Source organism: Drosophila montana, unplaced genomic scaffold (genome assembly GCF_035044405.1).
Source record: "Drosophila montana isolate Dmon_TW-CO22-7 unplaced genomic scaffold, ASM3504440v1 contig_3083_1, whole genome shotgun sequence".
NCBI lineage: Eukaryota > Metazoa > Arthropoda > Insecta > Diptera > Drosophilidae > Drosophila > Drosophila montana.
Genome location: NW_026997957.1, coordinates 530,102 through 550,605, shown reverse-complemented (window position 1 = coordinate 550,605; position 20,504 = coordinate 530,102). Strand labels below are relative to the sequence as shown.

The 20,504-nt window shown below is 46.0% G+C and overlaps 5 protein-coding genes across 7 annotated transcripts; 1 reads left to right on the top strand and 4 right to left on the bottom strand.

The window, feature by feature from the left end:
- Positions 1 to 1,887: 1,887 nt before the first annotated feature.
- Positions 1,888 to 6,648, bottom strand: LOC135430778 (AF4/FMR2 family member lilli). Its single transcript, XM_064685568.1, has 2 exons — positions 2,388 to 6,648; positions 1,888 to 2,322 (listed from the first exon to the last, which is right to left on the bottom strand). Exons 1-2 carry the CDS (start codon positions 6,227 to 6,229, stop codon positions 2,259 to 2,261), a joined length of 3,906 nt encoding a protein of 1,301 aa, XP_064541638.1. The 5' UTR covers positions 6,230 to 6,648; the 3' UTR covers positions 1,888 to 2,258.
- Positions 6,649 to 7,121: 473 nt separating this feature from the next.
- On the top strand, positions 7,122 to 17,026 carry MTF-1 (Metal response element-binding Transcription Factor-1). Of its 3 annotated transcripts, XM_064685648.1 has the most exons (5): positions 8,093 to 8,220; positions 11,258 to 11,372; positions 11,957 to 12,059; positions 13,952 to 14,102; positions 14,173 to 17,026. In XM_064685648.1, exons 1-5 carry the CDS (start codon positions 8,093 to 8,095, stop codon positions 15,857 to 15,859), a joined length of 2,184 nt encoding a protein of 727 aa, XP_064541718.1. In that variant the 3' UTR covers positions 15,860 to 17,026. The 3 variants fall into 3 exon arrangements, with proteins under 3 accessions (XP_064541719.1, XP_064541717.1, XP_064541718.1); XM_064685649.1 differs by lacking the exons at positions 8,093 to 8,220; positions 11,258 to 11,372 and adding an exon at positions 7,122 to 7,245; XM_064685647.1 differs by lacking the exons at positions 8,093 to 8,220; positions 11,258 to 11,372 and adding an exon at positions 7,124 to 7,672.
- On the bottom strand, positions 11,914 to 13,106 carry LOC135430842 (uncharacterized). The gene is made up of 2 exons (XM_064685656.1): positions 12,936 to 13,106; positions 11,914 to 12,874 (listed from the first exon to the last, which is right to left on the bottom strand). Exons 1-2 carry the CDS (start codon positions 13,007 to 13,009, stop codon positions 12,490 to 12,492), a joined length of 459 nt encoding a protein of 152 aa, XP_064541726.1. The 5' UTR covers positions 13,010 to 13,106; the 3' UTR covers positions 11,914 to 12,489.
- Bet3 (blocked early in transport 3) lies at positions 16,933 to 20,400 on the bottom strand. The gene is made up of 3 exons (XM_064685655.1): positions 20,280 to 20,400; positions 17,909 to 18,319; positions 16,933 to 17,340 (listed from the first exon to the last, which is right to left on the bottom strand). The coding sequence occupies exons 1-3, from the start codon at positions 20,316 to 20,318 to the stop codon at positions 17,254 to 17,256; spliced, it is 537 nt and encodes a 178-aa protein (XP_064541725.1). The 5' UTR covers positions 20,319 to 20,400; the 3' UTR covers positions 16,933 to 17,253.
- Positions 18,756 to 20,417, bottom strand: Nf-YA (nuclear factor Y-box A). The gene is made up of 2 exons (XM_064685652.1): positions 20,280 to 20,417; positions 18,756 to 20,136 (listed from the first exon to the last, which is right to left on the bottom strand). The coding sequence occupies exon 2, from the start codon at positions 20,079 to 20,081 to the stop codon at positions 18,927 to 18,929; it is 1,155 nt and encodes a 384-aa protein (XP_064541722.1). The 5' UTR covers positions 20,082 to 20,136; positions 20,280 to 20,417; the 3' UTR covers positions 18,756 to 18,926.
- Between the last annotated feature and the right edge of the window lie 87 nt (positions 20,418 to 20,504).

Genomic DNA, 20,504 nt, shown 5'->3' with positions numbered 1-20,504 from the left:
TCTTTACGTTAAGCATTTATCAAGACTCATCTTTTATATAGATAACCAATAATTAGAACATTCTATGATTAGCTCGGCTAGGCTTAATTTTCCATATCTTTTATACTATTACTTGTAATTTATCAACTCGAGTCTAAAGTGCACCCAATTGAAAATTGGGGCTATCAGAAGTAAAGTTCACTATAATCAAGTCGGAAACATGTCGGGAGAATATAACATTCCATAGATAGAACAATTTTTGCTTCGATTCCGTATCTAAATCTGACAATTCCAGAAATTCTATTTAATTTATTATTCGTTTCTTTCAATAGGTTTTTTCTTTACCCATTTTAAAAAATAGAAAGCTAGAAAAAATAGAATTCTTCTGATTGATGAAGTTTAATCCGATTCAAATCCGGAATTCCAATTATTTCTTACTCCGAAGCGAAACTTAACTATAAACTTTTCAAAAAGAGTTTCAAAATGAAAAACTTTTGATGAAAACGTGGCTTCCAGCTATTGGATATATCTAACCATGTCGGGCAGATGCCAATATTGGATTAAAATCAAATATAGCCCGCAATTTCTATAGGAAAATATTTACGGCTTTGCAATATTTTCGAGGAAGGGGCAATAAATTAATTATAACAATTAAACTAAATCAATAATTATTTATACAAAGTCCAAAACCATTAAAAAGGCAGCTTAATCATATTTTTTTTTGCTATTCTGTTGCCTTTATCAGCGAAATTCTCTAAAAGGTTTTTCTTTATTTTTCATGTTTTTCTTTTGCCATTTCTCGTTATAAGTTTTTTGTGATTCTTGTGTTGTGTTTTTGTTTTGTTTGCTAAAACATAAATACATTTATGTAAGATTGCACATTTTTAAGGGATTCGTTTGATGTGTGTTTCACGTATAAATAATAAGCATAATATTAATCATAATAATAATAATAATTAATGGGGGGAACAACTAGTGAAAACAGAAAAAACCTTCCTTTGTAGCTTTGCTTATGCGGAATGAATACAAAAATTGTTTTTGCTTTTTGCCTTTTTAGCGCTGCGTTCAGGAGGGAATAAGGGGGGAGGGGGATAATAGTTCTTATTGGATTTTTGGGGAGGGGTCTTACTAAGTGTAATACATCTAGATAAAAACGCTATATACACACACACGAGTTAATAATAATAATAATAATAATCATAATAATAATATAACGCAGCTTGGGTTAACAATAATACAATAATTAGGTTTTTGTTTTTCTTTTTGTTTGTTTTTTGTTGTTGCTTCCATTTGCCTCTGCTTCTTACTTGCTCGTCTACATATTTTTTTTTTAATTTACTTTTTTTTGTTTTTTTTTTTTAACAAACTACCAATAACAAATTTTTACTAATTGTGTGTTTTTTTTCCCTTTAATTATTGTTGCTTGCCGTTTACCTTGTTGTTGCAGTTTTTAATTAATTAATTAATTGTTTTTGTATTTTAAATTAATTTTGTTAATTAAAGGAAATCGATTCCTTGGCAATTCCTTGCGTTTAAAAATGGCCTATACATGCTCCGAGTATAGTTGACTTTATGCACGTCGAGTTATTATTCCTATATATGATTTATGTTAATATGCAAGTTTGTTTTGGTTAAATGACACCTGGGCCCAGGTGTGTGCTCCCTGCGCCATCTCAGCCGTAGTCGGCCGCGTAGCGTCCGTGCTTGTTGCTGCCGCTGCTGCTGCTGCCGTGCGCCGCCGCCGCCGCTGCCGCTGCCTGCGCCGCCGCCTTCTCGGCGAGCAGCGCCGCCTTCTGCTGCATGTAGGGATTAAAGTGTTGCATGTACATCGAGGCAGCTGCCGCGGCGGCATAGTTATTCGCATAGCTGCTCCTGTTGTTGCTGCTGCTGTTGTTGCTGCTGCTGTGATTGCTCCACTGTTGCTGCTGTTGCTTGTGTTGCTGCTGTTGGTGTTGCTGCTGCTGTTGGTGTTGCTGCTGTTGGTGTTGGTGTTGCTGCTGGTGCTGCCAGTAGCCCTGCTCGGCCATGTAACCTGAGTTGAGCAGCTGATTGCCTTGGAACATGTTATCCGGATAACAAAACTTGTTGCTATTGCTGTGATTATTTTGATTGTTGCTGACGGCAGCTGCTGCTGCTGCTGCTGCGGGTTGTTGCTGCTGCTTGGCAGCTGTTGCTGCTGCTGCTGCTGCTGCGTGGTAGCTGCAACCGTTGCTGCTGCTGTTGTAGTCCAGTTGCTGCTCCTCGTAGCTGGCTGGCTCCTTGTGAGCCCGGCTTGACTGTCATTCGCCGGTGGCCGTCACCGTCGTCCATTGCCAGGGGCTGTTGTAGCCCTGCTTCGGATTGCTGTGGGTATCAAAAAAAAGGGGATTACATTTAAAGCTCAACACATTTCTGACTGATTGACTGACCTGCCGAAGAGCGGATGCCACAGCGCCGAGTTGGTGTCCAGGCCGGCGCCACCAGCTGCTACCGCTGCTGCGGCCGCTGCCTCCGCCAAATGTTGCTGCTGCTGCACCTCGTGCGCCAGCATATTCCCCCGTTTGCGCAGCTGCAACTGTTGCTGCTGCAACTGCAACTGTTGCTGCTGTTGCTGCTGCTGCTGGAGCTGTTGCTGCTGCGGCTGGGAGTGTGTCTTGGGCTGCTCCTGGGTATTGAAGTTGATGCTGGCCTTGCTGCTGCGCAGCGTGCGTCCGTTGTTCGCCTCCTTGGCCAGCTGCTCGTGCTGCGCCGTCGCCTGCTGCTGCTGCTGCTTGTACATGGAGTTGCGACGCACTGCATCGTAGGGCACCTGCAGCAGCGGCACCATATTGCTTTCTGGTTCCAGCAGATTCGACAGCGATTTGCAGGTAAGGCGCGGCTTGTGCTCCGCAGGGGCAACAGCTGGAGCAGCAGCGGGAGCAGCAGCAGTCGGAGCCGAAGCAGCTGCAGCAGCTGGAGCTGCAATTGGAGGCGTCGCCTTGGGCTTGCTGAAGTCGGGTATGTGCAGGGGCGTGGCATCCGGATCGCGTCTGGCGCGCTTGTGCTCCAAGTGCAGATGTTGCTGCTGCGGTGATGCCTTCGGCAGCTGCTGCTGCTGCTGCTGGAGCAGCTTCTGCATAAAGGCCAGCTCCATGGGATTGGTGAAGCCAATCTGCTGCTGCTTGGCCGCCGCCGTCGTTGCCTGCTCCTCGCCGGCGGGCTTCTGCTTGAGGCAATGCTTGTACAGCTCATCCAGATGCTGCAGCCCGAACTGGCTGTTGTACAGCGGGAGCAGGTTGCTCATGAACTTGCGCTGCAGTCCAAGTGGATCTTTGAGGGTCTTGAAGAACTCCTGCGACAGCTGGCCAAAGTAGGGCAGCCAGAGCATTTGCTGCAGCAGCGCCAGCGTCGTTGCATTCAGCTCCTGCGACATGCTCGAGTCGGCTGCTGGCGAGGATTGAGGCACGGCAGCGGCCAAACTGGGCGTGGCCGCCATGTTCGACTTAACGGGCAGCTGTGGCAACGGCAACGGCAATGGCAACGGCGGCGGCGGCGTTGCCTTGTGGTGAGCCACTGCAGCAGCTGGCGGATGCTTCATCAGCAGACTGGGACTAGGACTGAGACTGACGCTGGCGGCTGCTTTCCCGCTCGGCTGCAGCGGCAGGGGGCAGGGCGAGGCGGCGGCGACGGAGGCGGAGGCAAGCATGGGCTGGCAGACAACTCCGGACTTGGACTGCTCCGAATCGTTCTTGAGTATGGCCTCCAGCTGCTCCATGGTGACCACCAGTATATTGGGATTCTGTATGATCTCCGGATAGGCAAATGCCTCCGGCAGCCGGAGTTCCGGCCGTGTCGTCAGCAGCAGTGGAATTTCCCGTGCCGGCGATGCCAGCACCGCGCCGAGGCGATCCTTTGGCACGAGTATGGGATCTGGCACCTTCCACTGCGGATTGTTGATCAGCATCTTCAGCTGGGTCAGTGCATCCGGATCCTTGTCCAATTTGATGGGTTTCGAGCGTTTTTTCAATGGCTCCGTCGGTTCAGTTGCCGCCATCGCCGCCTCCGTTTCCTCCTCCTCCTCGTCATCGATGACAACCGTGTGCAGCTTGTCCGCGGCGCGACATGTCGCCTTGCCCAGATCCATGGGCTCCGCCTGCTGCTGCAGCTGCTGCTGCTGCGCATTGCCATTCAATTTGAGAAACTGTTCGAGTATCAGATGCTTGATCGTCTCCGAGGTGGTCTCCACTTCGGCGGGTATGCTCGTAGCCGGCAGCTGCAGCAGCAGCTCCGGCTCCGGCGATTTCGATTTCAAGATATCCGAACTGGAGGTGACCGCGCATTGGCTGCGCGACTCCGACGGCGGGCACACCTCCTCGCGCTTCTTGTAGCTCAAATCCTTGGGCGATTCATCCGGCACGGCGACCAACTCCGGCTGCTTGGCTGCCGGCAGCACAGTTGCCACGGCGTCCGCTTCCGCCTCCGCTTCCGTTTCCGCTTCGGGCTGCTTGTCGAAGGTGTCGATGCCCAGGAAGAGCTCGCCGTTGAGTCCCTCGATCTCGCCGGCCTCATTGAACGACAGGCACTTGGGCCCCGCATCGCTGCTGTCCATGCTGTCCAAAATGCCGGGCAGCTCCGCCGCTGACTGTTGCGATTGTTGCTCCTGCTGCTGCCTGGTCTCCTCCTGCATCAGGTTGTCCTCGCAGCTGCGCTGCACCAGCGAATCCAGAAGCTCGGCGCCGCTGCTGCCGTTGTCGCTGCTGCAGTTCTGCAACAGATCGTCGGCATCGTCGAGCAGATCCTTCAAGTGTTTGCTATTCGCCTCGAGATTCGCCTGATCCACGCTGCTGCTGCTGCTGTGCGCCGCCAGCGGCTTGGCCGGCTCCAGCTCCAGCTCCTGAGGTGCAGCGAGTGGCAGCTCCGCCGTAGCAGCAGCAGCAGCAGCAACGGGAGCTGATCCTTTGGGCAGAAACAGGCCTGTCTTGGGGCACAGCTGCAGCTCGAGCGGCGCGGGCGTCGTCGCGGGCGTTCCCGTGCGGGAACGTGAGCGGGAACGTGAGCGGGAGCGGGAGCTCTGATATGTGGGCGTATTGGCATTGCTGGTGCTAGTCTTGGTGGCCCGGGTCGAGGCATTCGTCTCGCTGTCGAGCAGCGCATCGAAACACGCATCCGCTGAAGGCGGCCTCGTGGGCGTGGCCGGTTGCTGCTGCTCCTGCTGCTGCTGCTGGGCAGGCACAACAACAACCTGCTCAATGACAGCCGCCAGATTGTTAGCCTGCGCCGCCTCCTCCTCCTGCTCCTGCTCCCGCTGCTGCTCCACTACCGTCCACTCCTGTTGGTGCTGGTGCTGCTGCTCCGCGGGGTCGTCGTCGTCCTCCTGCTCGTGCTGCTGTTCCTGCTCCATGGATTGCTGTTGCTGCAGCTGCTCGCGCTTGACCTTCAGCAAGGGCGCCGCCGCTGTGCTGTGGAAGAACTTGACAATGCGACTGGACGAGGCATCGGTGCGCGGCATGGAACGCCAGCCATTTGTTGTCTTCGTCAGGCGTATGCGATTACGCTTATCGTAATCCTCGCAGCGCACCTCCACAATGCGCGTATCGTCCTGCTTGACCCACAGGAAGATCGGATTGACGCTGGGCGTGGCCGGAGCTGATGCTGCTGGAGTTGCTGCCGGGAGCAGCTGCTGCGTCGGCGCAGTTTCTGCTGCTGCTGCATTTGATGCTATTTTGGTTTCAAGTTTCACGGCGGCCAGCTTGGCCTTGGGCCTCTCCGGCACCGGCTCCGGCAGCGCCGCTGTCTCCCGCTCCAGCTCCGGCTCCCGTTCCAGCTCCAGCTCCGGCTCCAACTGCTGCTCTGTTGGCTTTTCTGCCAGCGTCGGCTGCGCTGCTGCCGCGCTGCACTTTGGTTCCGTTTTGATGTCACGCAACAGATTCTTGTTGATGCGCGGCGTATTGGCCACTTTTAGATGGCCAAATTTTTGCTTGGCCCGCGTGCCCCTCGCCCCGCCCCGTCCGCGTCGACGTCGCGCTGGCTGCTCCTCGAAGACCAGAAAAATATCGCGTGCGATTTTTCGACGCTCCGATTTTCTGTGGCAAACGGGCGGCGCTGCGTCCAGCTCCTGTTTGACGATGCAGCCGCTGCCGCTGCTGCTGCTGCTGCTGTTGCTGCTGCTGCCCGCCGCTGTTGTGCCGCTGTCATCATGGTTACCGTTAGCCTTGTCGCTGCTGTTGTTGTTGTTGTTGTTGCCAGTACCGTTAGCTACACATTCACTTGGCCTGCAAGTGTTCCTTGGCATTTTACGGCCGGCCGCTGGTGCGCCACAATTGCCACAATAATTAATCTTGTACAACGATTGTCATGTTTTTATTTGCTTTTATATTGTTGAAATTTTTGCTTTGGTTTTTTTTTTGTATTGCTTGCTTTTTCCTTTTACACCGTATGCTCTTTTTCTTGCACTTCTTTCTTATTGGGAATTTTTAGTTCAGCAGCACAGCGAAACTCTTGCTGCGTTTCTGCTTGGCGTGTCTTCACAGTTCTCTGTTTTTGGCTTGCCAGTCGTGCATTTTGTGCCTGGTTCCAGCTGCGTTCCTAATTTAGTTAACTATCTTCACTTTATATGCTCTGCCTGTGCAGCTATGCGCTGTATGTTTTACGTTGACAAAATCAATGAATTTTGTATATGTACTGCCTCTGCCTCTGCGCGCAGTGTGACCGAACTAAATGTGGTATCGATATCGATACTTTTAACGCACACGTTAGGCGCGAACATTTGATTTGAGCTCGCCGTGTACTTTACCAGAGTATATAATTATTTATGTGGCTGATTCTTAATTTCATATGCATATGAATATAAAATTTAATATTTTATTAGTTATTGTTACTGTCCCTTTTAATATTTATGTTATAAATGAATATTTTAATTTACCTAAGAAAATAAGCACAGGCATTTAGTATCTCCTGCAATTGTTTCTTTTTCTTAATGCTCAATTAACCAACTATTATACAGCTTATAATATTAATTTTAGAGGCCTCTTTTCCAATCGAATACAAAATGATAATTTAAAATCATTTAAGGGAATGCCCGTAAGAGCCTAATGAGATATTTCTGTTAAAAATCAATCATCGCTAGTGACATCATCGATATATCGATTTGAGTTTTACACACCCACTACCATCGCTAGTCTTATCTTTGTTGTTGCGCTGCGTGGACGTGATTATTCTGTTCGGATCGCCGCTGTTGCTCTTTATAAAGCTTCTAATTTCTTTTGTAATACATATGTATATATGTATCGGCATTGCGCAGTGATATAAGTAAAAAATAATATAAAACTGCATGCGTAAACATACATGTCTATGAGTGAGAAGTGTTGTGCGTGTGTGTGTGTGTGTGATATACTAGAATAAGTACAAAATGGATGCAAGCAACGACGAGACGCTTCAACAGCAACAACAACAGTACTACGAGCACAGCTGGAAGTCGTCCAATCATGGAAATTCCTTATCAGACAGCAGGGATTATGATACAAACTCAACGCGCACTTCGCTAACGGGCTCGCCGCCCATCACGTCGTCAACGCTGCAGCTGGACTTTGATGGCTTTGAGGACAAAGCGCTGCTGGCATCGCTGCTGGCGCCCAAGCTGGAAGCGGACGGTGGCAGCAGCGGCGGCGGCGGCAGCAGCAGCAGCAGCAGCAGCAGTAGCAGCAGCATTTACAGTCACACGGCTGGGGAGCAACAGGTGCTGCAACCATTAGGCATAAGTTTAGAACTTGAGGCGGACGAATGCGATGTTGATGAGCTAGCAACAACAACGTACACGTTGCTGCAGGAGGTGCCGGCACAGACGACGCATACAGACAACGACAAAATAGTTGACATAGCTGACGACGAGGCGGTGTTCACACTGAGACCGCTCACAAGTGCACCCCTGTTGCTAACCAGCACCAACACCACCTCAAACACAGCATCATCCACAGCCACACCCACACCCATTGCCATGCCCATAAATTCATCACAGCACACAACAACAGCAACAACAACAACAAACGCAGCAGCTGTCGGCACATACAATCTGGATGACATTTGCTTTACTCTGGAATATCAGTTTCAAAATCAAAAGCTCGTTCAGGTGCAGCCACCTACAGTGGTGTCCTTCAGCATGATACCGGCAAGCGAAGAACTACCAACAACAACAACAACAACAGCAACAACTAGCAGCGACAACAACAACTCAACACCAACTCCTACTGCTACTACTACTACTGCATATTTCACTCTCGGGACGAGGTAGTAAGCACTGGCACATCCCATTGCATGCTTCGCAACACTGCTATTGTTGTCAATGCTTATCGATACCTTTGCTATTGTTTATTGCTTATAACTTTTGTTGTTCATGTGTGTAGATATTACTTGTTGTGCTTGCTTTCGTTAAAAATGCTTATCGATACTTCTGGTGCATTTTGGTTAATTTAAATGTTGCCAGGTGTTTGCACTTTGGCCCTGTCTGTTCTGTCTGTTCTGTCTGTTGCTGACCCCCGCCCATGGCTATAATGCCCATGACTAAATTTTCCACTGCCCACACAAATGTTCTGCTGCATGTTTCTATCGTCTGCTCTAATGTGACGTGCCCGGCCATATACATACATTGGTTATTGCTCTCCTTGTCTATTTTTCTTTCCCTTTTTCTTTTTTTTTTTTTACTCTTGGCTACCCAAAACTAATTAGACCCGAAATTCGGCCGTAAAAAGCAGTTTTCCCTCTTGCAAATTTCAACAATTCCAATGTCCACTTATTACAACGCACGTTCGTTAAGTGTCCGAAATGCTTGCATGTTGTCTGCTAATTGCCTGATTTGTGTTCGCCGGTGCTCACCCACCTCTGCTGCATACCAATACATATATATATATGTATATGTATATGAGTATGTACTCGATGCTTTGGTGGCAATGGGAATATAACGGTTTTTGCTGCTCTACTGTTGCTGCGGCTGCGGGTGCTGCTGCTACTGCAGTCCGTCTTCTGCTGCCCGATGATTGTATCCAAATTGTTTGTTTGGTCTAAAAATAATTATGCCGATGAACGCATTTAGATATTCCCCCCACTACAAAATACACACACACAGACATATATAATTATGTATACACATGCATATACATACTTGATGGGTTAGAACAACAAAAAGAAAAACGCGATTTTTTTCATATTCATTCACACTAGCTGTAAATTAGACGATTTCCAATTGGACTGGGCATTGTGAAATTCTAATCGAGAATATTCCATCAAGTGGAGCACTTGATATACACAATATATCTATTTCTGCTCCATATTTTATGTATTTAAAACGAGTTTTCGATTTGTGTTTATTTTTATAGCATTATCTCTTGAGTAAATCATTCACACAACAATAATTGCTTTTCTTATCAGCGCCTATTGGAAGTTAAGTCATTGTTTCTGATTGGAGTTCATATGTTTAGGTTATTATTTGTAATTTTCCATAACTTTTTCACAACTTTATTGATTTTGCTTGGAAAATTCCCTTTTAATGCACTTTTCACCTATTTTAGTTGTACATTTTCTTTGCAAGTTTTTCTAATTTAAATCATCCAATTAGATGAATGCTTGCGGATCACCTGAAGTCGTTGTTCGAATTGGATAATGATACTTTTTATATTCATGTTTAATACTTCACAAGGAATTTAAAATGAATACTAAACAATTAAAACTGAATCACTATTTCCAACTAGATTCCAGTACCATGTTCTAGTATAACAATCGTTCTGATTGGATGGGGCAACCTTTTAATTATTTAATGTTGTGGTATAGTTAAAGTATAGTTAATCACTAATTAAAGAATTAATTTTGATTTATTTGTGAATATATTAATTATACGCTTATTTGTCCAATTTCACCACATCCAACTAGGTATAGATGCAATTTGACCACTTCCAATTAGTCTGTATACATAAACATAATTTAAATGATTTTTAATGACGTGGTTAGCCACAGCTTTGTAGTTGCTTCTCATTTTTAGTACAATAATAATCATTTTTGAATATAATTTCTTTTTGTGCCGTCCGCTCTGTCCGACCCTCTACGTCTACGCCGCGCTATTTTTATCACTATGAGTGTTCACCTCAATCATATTTCTCACTTTTCAGCACTCGCGCGATACTTGAGATTAGGGCTGCATGGCGGGGGCGGGGAAAGCAAGCGGCTATGTCCGTGACAGGGACAGCGTGTGTTCGTAGTGCAGAGTGTGCTGACGGGGGGTGGGGGGGCAGGGGGGAACTGGGTGCTGCTCTCAGGCCAGTCAAGACGCGACGCGCGCGCTCGCGCGCCCCCTGCACCTCCGCAGGGGGCGTGCTCACGCCCCCTCACATTAATTTCGAAAATTCAATATTTTTGTTGTTGTTTTCGCCGCGTGTGTGTGTTTTCTTTCAAATTTTCCTTTATAGTTTCGGCGACGTCGTGTTTGACCATGACAATATTAAATATGAATTAATCAGCATATTATAAAAGCTTTAAGGCGTCTCCAGCTCAGCTAATCCGTTGTTCTTTTTTTTCTGTTATGTTTTTGTTGTTTGTTTTGACTGATGTTTCTGCTTTGCTGGTTGTCAACTGTTTATTAATGGATTTTTTTTTGTGCTGGCTGCGACTTAACCTCACTAATTAGCACACACACATACAAATACATACATGTAAACATACGTACATACATATATCAAATTTGCAAGTACAGTGATCGCTCGCAAATAAGAACGCTGCGTTTTCAGTTAAGAGTTTTTAGTTACCCGAGATAACCCAGCTTTATTTACATTTGTGAAATCTTTAACTTGAATAAATAGATTCCGATTTTGATTCGCTAAATTCTTGCGTATACATATATTGTAAATAAAAACCAAAGCATAAACAACTTTGGCCCCAACTTTTGCATTTATCTAATCATTTATAGATGCAAATTTTGGGTAGAGATCAAATATAGCGCACATTGTATATATGAAAATAAGTATGGATTACAATATTTTCAGTAGATCAGGCGCGTGAATATATTTTTTTAAAAATTAAATACTTTAAAATCAGAAAACGAAACGAACCTGAAGGTAAAAAGTTTGATTTATCTATTTTCTGCAAGTTCTTATATGCGATAGCTTACTGTGTGTATGTATGTATGTATGTATGTGTACAGTTATTGTCTTGAGTATAGATATATATATATATGTAAATACATCTTTTTAACGGCCCACTGACACAAATTGAACATAGCAGAAAGAGAGAGAGAGAGAGAGAGAGAGAGACATATATAACCGAACGAACGATCTTGCAGCTTTATCGAAGATCAAACTGAGCCAGATGAGGAGGATGACTTGGTACACTGCATCCATCCGGGCGCACTGCACAAGGACACCGACGAGGATCAGCTGATGGCGATGGCGTACGAGGTACTCAGCCCCCATTCCAAGCAAAGCCACGCCCACGCAAAAAAAAAATTATTTAAAAAAATACACAAACAGTCGCAAAATTTGTGTTTAACTAATTTTAACGTTTTTGTAACGCCGCTTGTAGCAAAAATAAAAAAACAAAAGCCTCGTTAATCCTAGAGCTATAGACAGCGGGGCGGGGCAGGGGGCGGGCGCTCCCAATGCCCCGCCCATCCAATCAACCGCTAGGCGTCTAATCACAGTTTTGTTAACCAAATTTGTTTCGCATTCACAAACAGTCAACTTGGTGCGTAGTTTTAGCCGAACCCTTCGACACCTTGAAACACAACCGAAACACCATTTAAAACTCATCCAACTACAAATTCCTCACACGCACACACTCACACGCACACTCACACACACACACGCACACTGCATGCACTTTTTCTTATTCTAATATTTATTATACGACTTACGAAGTACATCAAAACATAATACCTAACGACCTAAAGACGACTTTGTACATAGTTCTTATTCAATTCGATCGAATCCAATTGGCTCATTTAACTAATATTTATTGTTTATTCTTCGTTGGCAACTCGCAGAGCTCGGACGAAGCTCTCAGCCGCTACAAATGCAACTACGAGAACTGTTACCGCAGCTACAGCACCATCGGGAATCTGCGCACGCATTTAAAAACACACACAGGTGAGTTTCGGACCAAGATCAACAACAATTCTAGTTCTAATTATGTATATAAACTATAAAAAGGGTATTTTAAGTTATATCTCGGAGTTGATACGAACTAAAGACGGTTAATTCGCAATGTAATACGATAATGTATTCAGAATCGTTTCTAATTATCGATAGTTCCATGGGATCTTGATATCGATACAGATATCGATAACAATTAAGGCATATTTCGGAGTTGATGCGAACTAGAGACTTCAAATTCGAAATGTAATTCGAAAATGTAATCAGATTCGTTTCTAGTTATCGATAGTTTCATGATGTCTTGTGTTATCGATACAAATCGGTGTCCATAACCAGTTGATACTCATTTGATTCATCCTTAAGCTAGTGTGCGTACAGCGTATCTACCATTCCCTTCAGCTTATCCTATAACTATCTCTATATATTAACTGGCACTTTGTGTTTTTGCATTCTTGACTAACTGATTGGCAAAATTGAGTATTTCCAATTGGATGTCCGCGCGTGCGCTTGCCTCCACGCGACTCAGAATGCTCTCGAGATATTTGTAGAAGGGATCCGCTTGAGGCACATCCGTCGGCGGCTGCTCGTTGAGCTTCTGCGCCAAGACGGTCTCCAGCAATCCCATTACTCTAACGAACTCCTCTTGTGCCTGCGACGGTTGTAGCTGTGTGCTGGACGATGCCTCGCTCAGCGGATCCTCCCCGTTGGCCTCGCTCTTGCAGTGCGGATCGCTGGAGTAGCTGCGGTTGGTTTCGTCATTGTCAAGTGATAGATCGACTTCTAAATCGAGTTGTTGATCATCCAGGCTACTGCAATTGTACAGAATATATATAAAAGCTACAAATATAAGTTCCTTGCCTCAAATCTTACCCGCAGCCGCGTGGTTTGATGTGCTCCAGCAGAAAGTGGAGCTGCTTGAAGTATCGCCAGTGGCTGGAATCCATTTGTGAATCGCTGCATTTGTGGCATTCGCGCACAAAACGATCGCGCAGTGTTTTCCAGCGACATTGGCTTTGTTTGACTATAAACAAAATAGAATACTTGCAATTTATTTGCCGGTCTCACGTACACACACATGTAAAAATGTGCAGGTGTGTGTGTGTGCGTACTTGCCTGGCAGTCCACATTCAATTGAGACTTGTGCCCATGCTCTATCTCTTTTTTGGCGATTGCGAAAACCAGAATTTGATTTATTATACAAGCACGCCTGGTGCTTCACACTTTTAATTAATTTCTCCTCAATGTCCGACATTGTTTTATATTTTTAAAAAGCGTTTTAAAAAACAATTTGCATGCGTGCGTGCGCTTCGACGGGCGAACGCAAACAGTTGTTCGTTGTTGGAACGTTAGGCAACACTGGCAATGCACAGAGACAGGCGTGTTATGCACGCAATGAGGACGCGTGACGTCATGTCAATTTGAAACAAAATAATAACTGGCTACATAAAATATCAATTATTAGCTGGTAAAAAATCACTAATTATTCGAGTGTGACAAACATATTATTTTGTTGTGTAAATTCATTAATCAATTGGCTTGGATTAATTTTAATTTTAAAAGGGAAAGATTTAATAAGCACGGTTAGCATAAAAAATATCGCTAAGCTTATTATTTAGAAGAAAATAAGAAATAAATACCCTTGGTATTTCTTCTTACCTCTACTTTGGTCTAAACAATGTTGTTTTGGTCAACGATAAATGGTGACACCTACAAATTAGCCAACCTTCTTGTATTATGCTACCATGCTTGCCAACACTGGCATCGCTGTGCGCTTACTTTGTGTGCCGTTGCCGTTGATTGGGCGGGTAAACATTTTAAACGCGCGCAACTGAATAAAAAGAAGATAGTTATAAAATTAAGTAAATGTCATTTGTTTTGATTTCCAGGTGACTACAGCTTCAAGTGTACGGAGGAGGGCTGCAACAAGGCATTTCTCACCTCGTATAGCCTGAAAATCCATGTACGCGTCCACACCAAGGTAAAGCCCTACGAGTGCGAGGTGAGCGGCTGTGATAAGGCGTTCAACACGCGATACAGGCAAGTAGCTAAATATAGACATTATAGATATTGGATCTAATCAATATTTGTTTTTTTGCTTTCTGATCAGATTGCACGCCCACCTCCGGCTGCACAATGGCGAGACGTTCAATTGCGAAATGTGCCAGAAGTGCTTCACCACGCTCAGCGACCTGAAGAAGCATATGCGCACCCATACACAGGAGCGTCCGTACAAGTGCCCGGAGGACGATTGCGGCAAGGCCTTTACGGCATCGCATCATTTGAAGACGCATCGGCGCACGCACACCGGCGAGAAGCCGTATCCCTGCCAGGAGGATAGCTGCCAGAAATCGTTCAGCACCTCGCACAGCCTCAAGTCGCACAAGAAGACGCATCTGAACAAGAGCAAGAAGAAGTCGAAGCGTGCACAGAAATTACTGCTCGAGCAGCAGCAGCAGCAGCGGGAGCAACAACAGGAGCAGGAGCCGTTGGAGCTACAAAAGACAGACATGGTGCTGCTCAATCCGAGCAGCCAGAGCTCGGAGAACACGAGCAACGACAGCGGCGTTGTGCTGCAGCAGCTGTCGAATGTGTTCCTGCTGCCGGAGACATCCCAGGCATATCCGCTGTCCTATGCCGCCGAGGAGGAGCTGCCCAGTCCCTGGATAGATGCCGGCGTGCTCGTCTCCAAGCCCCTTATGGCCAGCGCACCGTTGACCGATGCCTGCATGGCGCTGCCCACCGAAATGCCCAGCTTTGTGGATCTGAAGGCGAACTTTGGCAGCGCCGTCAGCGGCAACATGGAGGAGCTGGCGACGCTCGACGTCGAAATGCTGAACAGCACAAATGTTGTGGCCAGCTCCACGCTGCCCACGCTCGAGCTGAATCCGCAGAACATTGAGGAGCTGCTCAAGGACGATAGCTACGACAACGATGAGGACATGGAGACGGAATCGCTGCTCAACGATATACTCATGACCATTGACAATAACAGCGCGCTGCTCCAGGCGACGCTGCATCAGGCGTCGCAGGTGCCCAACGATGCGTCCGGCCTCGTGGAGCTGGACATCCGGGACAATAAGCCAACGCTCAAGCAGATCACAGCAGATGCGGGCATCTGCAATTGCACCAATTGCAAGTGTGATCAGACCAAGAGCTGTCATGGCGGCGATTGCGGCGGCAGCGGCGGCTCCTCCTCCTCCACGCCGAAGGCCAAGCCAATTACGACAACAACCACAACAACAACAACCAGCTCCCATGGCAAACGCATCTGCGGCAGCGCCGCCAGCAAAAAAGTGAGTAAACGCGAAGCGGAAATGAATCAAAACATCGAGGATGTTGCTTTGCTGCTCCAGAATCTGGCATCCATGAGCGGCGGCTGTGGCGGCGGCGGCCGTGCTGCTGCCAAGCCAGCAGCTCCGGCAGCTGCCAGCGGTTGTGGTTGCGCACCAAATCCGCCGGCAACAGCAAGCGGCGGCTGTTGTGCTCCTGCTGCTTTGCCGCCTCCTGCAGCTGCCGGCGGCTGCTGCTCAAGCAATAAACCCGCCGCTGGCGGCTGCTGCAGCCCGCCGCCCGCTGCCAGCGCCAGCTGCTGCTCGGTCAAGGCGCAGCCGCCGCCGCCTGCAGTCATCAGCGGCAGCGCCGCTCTAAAGAGCAGCTCTTGCACGTGCAAGAGTCCCGCCGAGGGCGTGGCCAATGGCTGTTGTGTCGTCATCTGCATGAAAACGTTGCAAGCCCTGCGCAAAGTTCTGACGCGCCGGAACCTCAACCTAATGCTTTGCCCGCAGCAGAACTAAAAACGCCGCCGTCGCCGCCGCCGCCAGCAACAACAACAATTTTTGCTACAACAACAAAGCCCAAAGTGTCCCCAGAGCAGTGTTGCCAAGTGCCACCTAAAAAAAAGAAGTAGCTGCATCCAATGTTGAAAATAGCCTGAAATAGCTAAACAGGGTCGTTAGTGTACTTGCCAAAAAATTGGCGGTCAGCTTAATAATTTTAAACTCTGCCTCTAAAAATAGCCAACTTTAGCTAGCAAATAGCTGAATTGACAAACCAAAGCTTTAAACGTGTAACCAAGTATTGTATTGTGCCTATGAGAAAGTATTCCATGTAAAAAAAAAAAGGAAAGAAAATTATTTTGTTATTGTTGTTGTTAGTTGTTAAATAAAACCAAATGCAAAACCCAACGTCGGCTGGCCGCGCTCCAAACTTAATCAAAAGCCGCCTAAACTAAAACAAACACAAACTTAATTCAATTGAATACAATTATTGCCGCTTTAACTCTAACGCTTAAGATTTTATAAGTTATACTTCAACTTTTAACACCTGTATAAAATGTTAAAATTGCTTAAACAAAAACAACAAAAAATATGAAAGTTAGCTTCGGCTTGCCGAAGTTTAAATGCTCTTGCAGTTAGGCTTGATAGCAATTATTTTGCTCAAATATTAGAACTCGGAGAATTTGAAAGGATTTTCTTAAAAAGTAGACCAGTTCTTATATAAATAAATCAGTTTATTTTTCGCCTGATTGATCTGACGTTCATCAGTTTTTGCCAAACTTTTAAAAGCTTAATAAAATCTATAATTGCTTAATTTAATGAAAGTTCTATAAAACACAAAAAACTTTTTGAATAAAACAATATATTCGATTTTCTTCATTTTTATAATATATCCGATTCCGACTAATGCCGAAAATTTAAAAAAAAAGGAGAGACATATATATGTATATATATACATACCCCATGGTCCACATAATAGCTTGTCTCCTTTGGAGCGTTACACAACACTCGTCACATAGTACTTATTCCGCCTGCAAGGGCAGAGAGAAGCAAACACTTAACCAAAAACGCCTTAAAAAATTCAACATGAATTGCTTTATACAACTACTTTATGTATACACTATATATTTTATAACTGACATTAAACAATATCTTGTATAAAGTCGAATAAAAATATAACTAAAATGGTTTCCTCTATTATTTTTTTAATAATAATAATTAATTTGCTGTTATTGTTGTTGTTTCCGTTTGTGCAGACGCGCCTTCGCTTCGGAATGCAGCTTGGTATCGAAAATGTTACTAAATCCTAAATGAGAAGCGCCCCAAACGTTCATCTCCCTCCAGCTCCCGCTCCCGCTCTCTCTGTTTCTCTCTTTATATATATTAGTATATATGTGTTTGTTTGTCTATCTCTAATCCTCGCCAGCTGGTATGGCTTCCTCTAGACGTCGCACGAGTTTAACACGCAACTCCGTCACATTGTCGCCCTTCAGTTGATCCTGCAAAACCAAAAAGAAACGGCTTGAAGGAACAGCAACCAAAAAGTATTCCACACACACAACACACACACGTACAGTGAAAACTCTCTTGAGCGGACACACAAATGACAAACAAAATAAAGCCTGCATTCATTCATATTTAAACATAATTTCTTATGTTTGTTAATGCCAAAAAAAAAAAAATAAATAATGAATGATTGCAAAATTTTCCATTTCGTTTAAGAAATTGCAAAGTTTTTGATTTTAAGAGCAATTTTTAGATAAGATTTAAGTTAAAAAAAAGATTTTTGTTTGCAGAAAAATTAGTTTTAGTTTTTTTTTTTTAAGTGCAATTTTCAAATAAGATTTAAGTTAAAAGAAGTTTTTTGCATTGCTTTAAAGCTAGTTTTAGCAGAGAAAATTCTAATTGGATTCCAAACAGAAGCTCGAAAGTTAAAGAAAAGGGAGCTGGTTCGCTTTAGTGGAGCTTTCACTGTACACGCGCAGACACTGAGTTCTAGTCTTTTAAATATAATATATATATTATTTATATTATATATTTACTATATATATATATATACGTATGTACCTGAACAAACCAGCACTGCACCTCCAGCTGGACCATCTCGAGGGCGCCGCGTATGCAGCCGCTGAGTATGGCGCTGTAGCGTAGATTGGTCAGATCCTGTGGCAGCTCGACGAATTCCGTTAGCGGATTGGAGTCGAAGAGCAGCGAGAACTCATCGGAGGCCGGCGACCAATTGGAAATGGTGGGCTGTACATTTAAATAGATGCGGAATCCCTGCTGGATGCGATCGGCTGTCTCGCGCATCTCCAGGCAGCGCGGCGACGATGTCCTTGCCAGAAAGTCCTCGATCAGGCGCATGCCCATGTTGTAGCCAATCCGTTCCAGCTGCTTGTTCACATCCTCAACGTTCTCAAAGTCGCGCAGCATCTGTGTGACCAGTGCGCCGTACGTGAGCGTCAGGAACTCCGAGTTCTACGTGTGTGTGTGTGTGCGTGTGCGTGTGTTTTGACGAGAAAACGAGAAAAGAAAATGCAATTTGAGCCAATAATAAAACGATCCAGTACCCACAAATGTTCAAACCTGTCGATAATGTCTATACATAAGGTTGAACGTGTTGTAAAATACACAAAAAAATATGTGTTTTATTTTGTATGATTGCGTTTTTACAACTATTTTTTAGGTTATGTTTAACAAACGTGATCGTTAACAGTGCTGTTAAGTTAACAGCGCGCCGTTCTTTTTGGCATCTGCAAGGTTGTAAATGCCTTTGCTTATGCAAAATTCAGCCGTGGCGCGCATTGTTAAATATTTTTAATTGACTACTCCGACGTCTGGTAAAACAATTGACACACATTTCCGTAGTCACTTTAACACATTTTTGGAGGAATCACGCACCGAAATGCACACATACATTTAAATAGATACAAATATATTTGCAAATTGTGTACAATCCAAAAATCGAGTCATGACCTGAGCTTAACGTTAGACTTAGCATTACGACTACATGGCTATGTTAAGTTTACAGAACTTAGCTTAGGTGTTATCTACAACAATCTGCGCAATCGCCGCCGCCGCCCGCCTATTCCGATTTGATGGCCGTTATGGTTATGCTCGGCGTTTGGTGTGGTGCTATCAGCTTGGGCGGCGCACGCGCTGTGCTTCGGCTAAGAGTCGCACCGCCGCTGGCAGCCAGCGGCAGACTGATGCCATCCATGCCGGCGGACTGATCGCCCTTCAACTGGGCGGAATGAAAGCGACCGCCCTCGCCGCGCGCCCGATTCATGGCATGCCGATGGCGAGATTCGTGCAAATATTTACAGCGCTCCTTCGGGATACGCGACTCCAGCTTGGCGCGTGCCTGCCGTCGTATCAATATCCGTTTATATTGCTTGGCATTCACATAGAGCGGCTCCTCGTCTGCCTCGCCCTTGGAGTTATCATCATCGTCGCTGTTTGTGTTCGTGCCCGTTGTGCTGGTGCTGACATCGGCGCTGCTCGCATTGCTTGCAGCGCCGCCGCTTGTGCTGACTCCCATCGTGCTCGGCGTCGTCGTCGTCTGCAGCTGCACCTGCACCTGAGCCTGTTGTTGTTGTTGCTGCTGCTGTTGTTGTTGCTGCTGCTGTTGCACATTGTTGCTGTTCTGGGCCACATTGTTAGCAGCATTGGCAGCCACCGCGGCCGCATTTACAGTCGTCATTTGCGGCAACATTATGATCTGTTGTCCCGCTGTGGGCGCCGCTTGGCCGGCACTGGGTGCCGCCGTTATTTGCACCAATTGCCCGTTGATGTTGAGGTAATGTGGCGCTGCCGCCGCCGCTGCTGCTGCCGCCGCCGCATTGGGATCCAGCTGTGTGATCGTGGGCGTCTGATAGAATATGGTCTGGCCATCGGGCAGCTGCATCACTTGCATCTGCGGCTGCTGTTGCGCTTGCAGCATTATTTGATTCGCCTGCAAGGGTATCAATTGCGGCTGCAGTCCGCCCGTCGCCCCCCCGCCGGTCGGTGCCTGCGGCTGTTGGCCAATTATGATCTGAGCTGCGCCACCCGGCAGCATCGGCATCGGTATCACTTGTATAGGCTGTCCGGCATTCCCGACGCCAACTGTTGCCGTATTAACATTGTTGCCCGTCGCGCTGTTTGCATTGCTGTTGTTGTTGTTGTTGCTGCTGGCGGCAGCGTTGCTCATTCTTGTTGCTGTGGCTGTTGTGCGGTTACTGCTAAAATGGTTATCCATAGCGCGCAGGTTGCGCTATTTTGTTAGCCTCGTTTCCCTCTCACGCCCTCACTTACTGTAAAAGCGAATGTGAAGCCGATTTTGAGGGTGGGTGGCACTTCAATTGGTTCGTACTTAGACTAGACCAAACAATAACTAATCTTACAATCTAGCGACCGGGAGTCGTGATCTATAGCCTGCTTTCAGTAGTTAACTTACCACTTTCTTGGCATCCAATCTGGAGGCTTGTCGTGACATTTTGCGCCGCTTTTTTTTATTAATATTAAAAATGCTACAAAATTCGTGAAAAACTTTTTTCTTCAGTGGTGGGTGTACTACACATGAGACACTTTTGCGATATATATTTAATTATCGATAGATTTGTATTGAAATCACGGCTACCACGATTGGTACAATGGTTTGGTACAAACTGGTACATTAGTT

Excerpts from the sequence above, each read along its gene's own strand:
- LOC135430778 (XM_064685568.1), bottom strand. The coding sequence starts at position 6,229 with ATGCCAAGGAACACTTGCAGGCCAAGTGAATGTGTAGCTAACGGTACT. Across the intron at positions 2,323-2,387 it reads TGGCATCCGCTCTTCGGCAG|CAATCCGAAGCAGGGCTACA; the intron begins GTCAGTCAATCA and ends TGATACCCACAG.
- MTF-1 (XM_064685647.1), top strand. The coding sequence starts at position 7,346 with ATGGATGCAAGCAACGACGAGACGCTTCAACAGCAACAACAACAGTAC. Across the intron at positions 7,673-11,956 it reads ACACGGCTGGGGAGCAACAG|AGCTCGGACGAAGCTCTCAG; the intron begins GTGCTGCAACCA and ends GGCAACTCGCAG. Across the intron at positions 14,103-14,172 it reads GCGTTCAACACGCGATACAG|ATTGCACGCCCACCTCCGGC; the intron begins GCAAGTAGCTAA and ends CTTTCTGATCAG.
- LOC135430842 (XM_064685656.1), bottom strand. The coding sequence starts at position 13,009 with ATGGATTCCAGCCACTGGCGATACTTCAAGCAGCTCCACTTTCTGCTG. Across the intron at positions 12,875-12,935 it reads ATCAAACCACGCGGCTGCGG|TAGCCTGGATGATCAACAAC; the intron begins GTAAGATTTGAG and ends GTACAATTGCAG.
- Nf-YA (XM_064685652.1), bottom strand. The coding sequence starts at position 20,081 with ATGGATAACCATTTTAGCAGTAACCGCACAACAGCCACAGCAACAAGA.
- Bet3 (XM_064685655.1), bottom strand. The coding sequence starts at position 20,318 with ATGTCACGACAAGCCTCCAGATTGGATGCCAAGAAAGTG. Across the intron at positions 18,320-20,279 it reads GATTGGATGCCAAGAAAGTG|AACTCGGAGTTCCTGACGCT; the intron begins GTAAGTTAACTA and ends ACACACACGTAG. Across the intron at positions 17,341-17,908 it reads TGCAGTGCTGGTTTGTTCAG|GATCAACTGAAGGGCGACAA; the intron begins GTACATACGTAT and ends TTGGTTTTGCAG.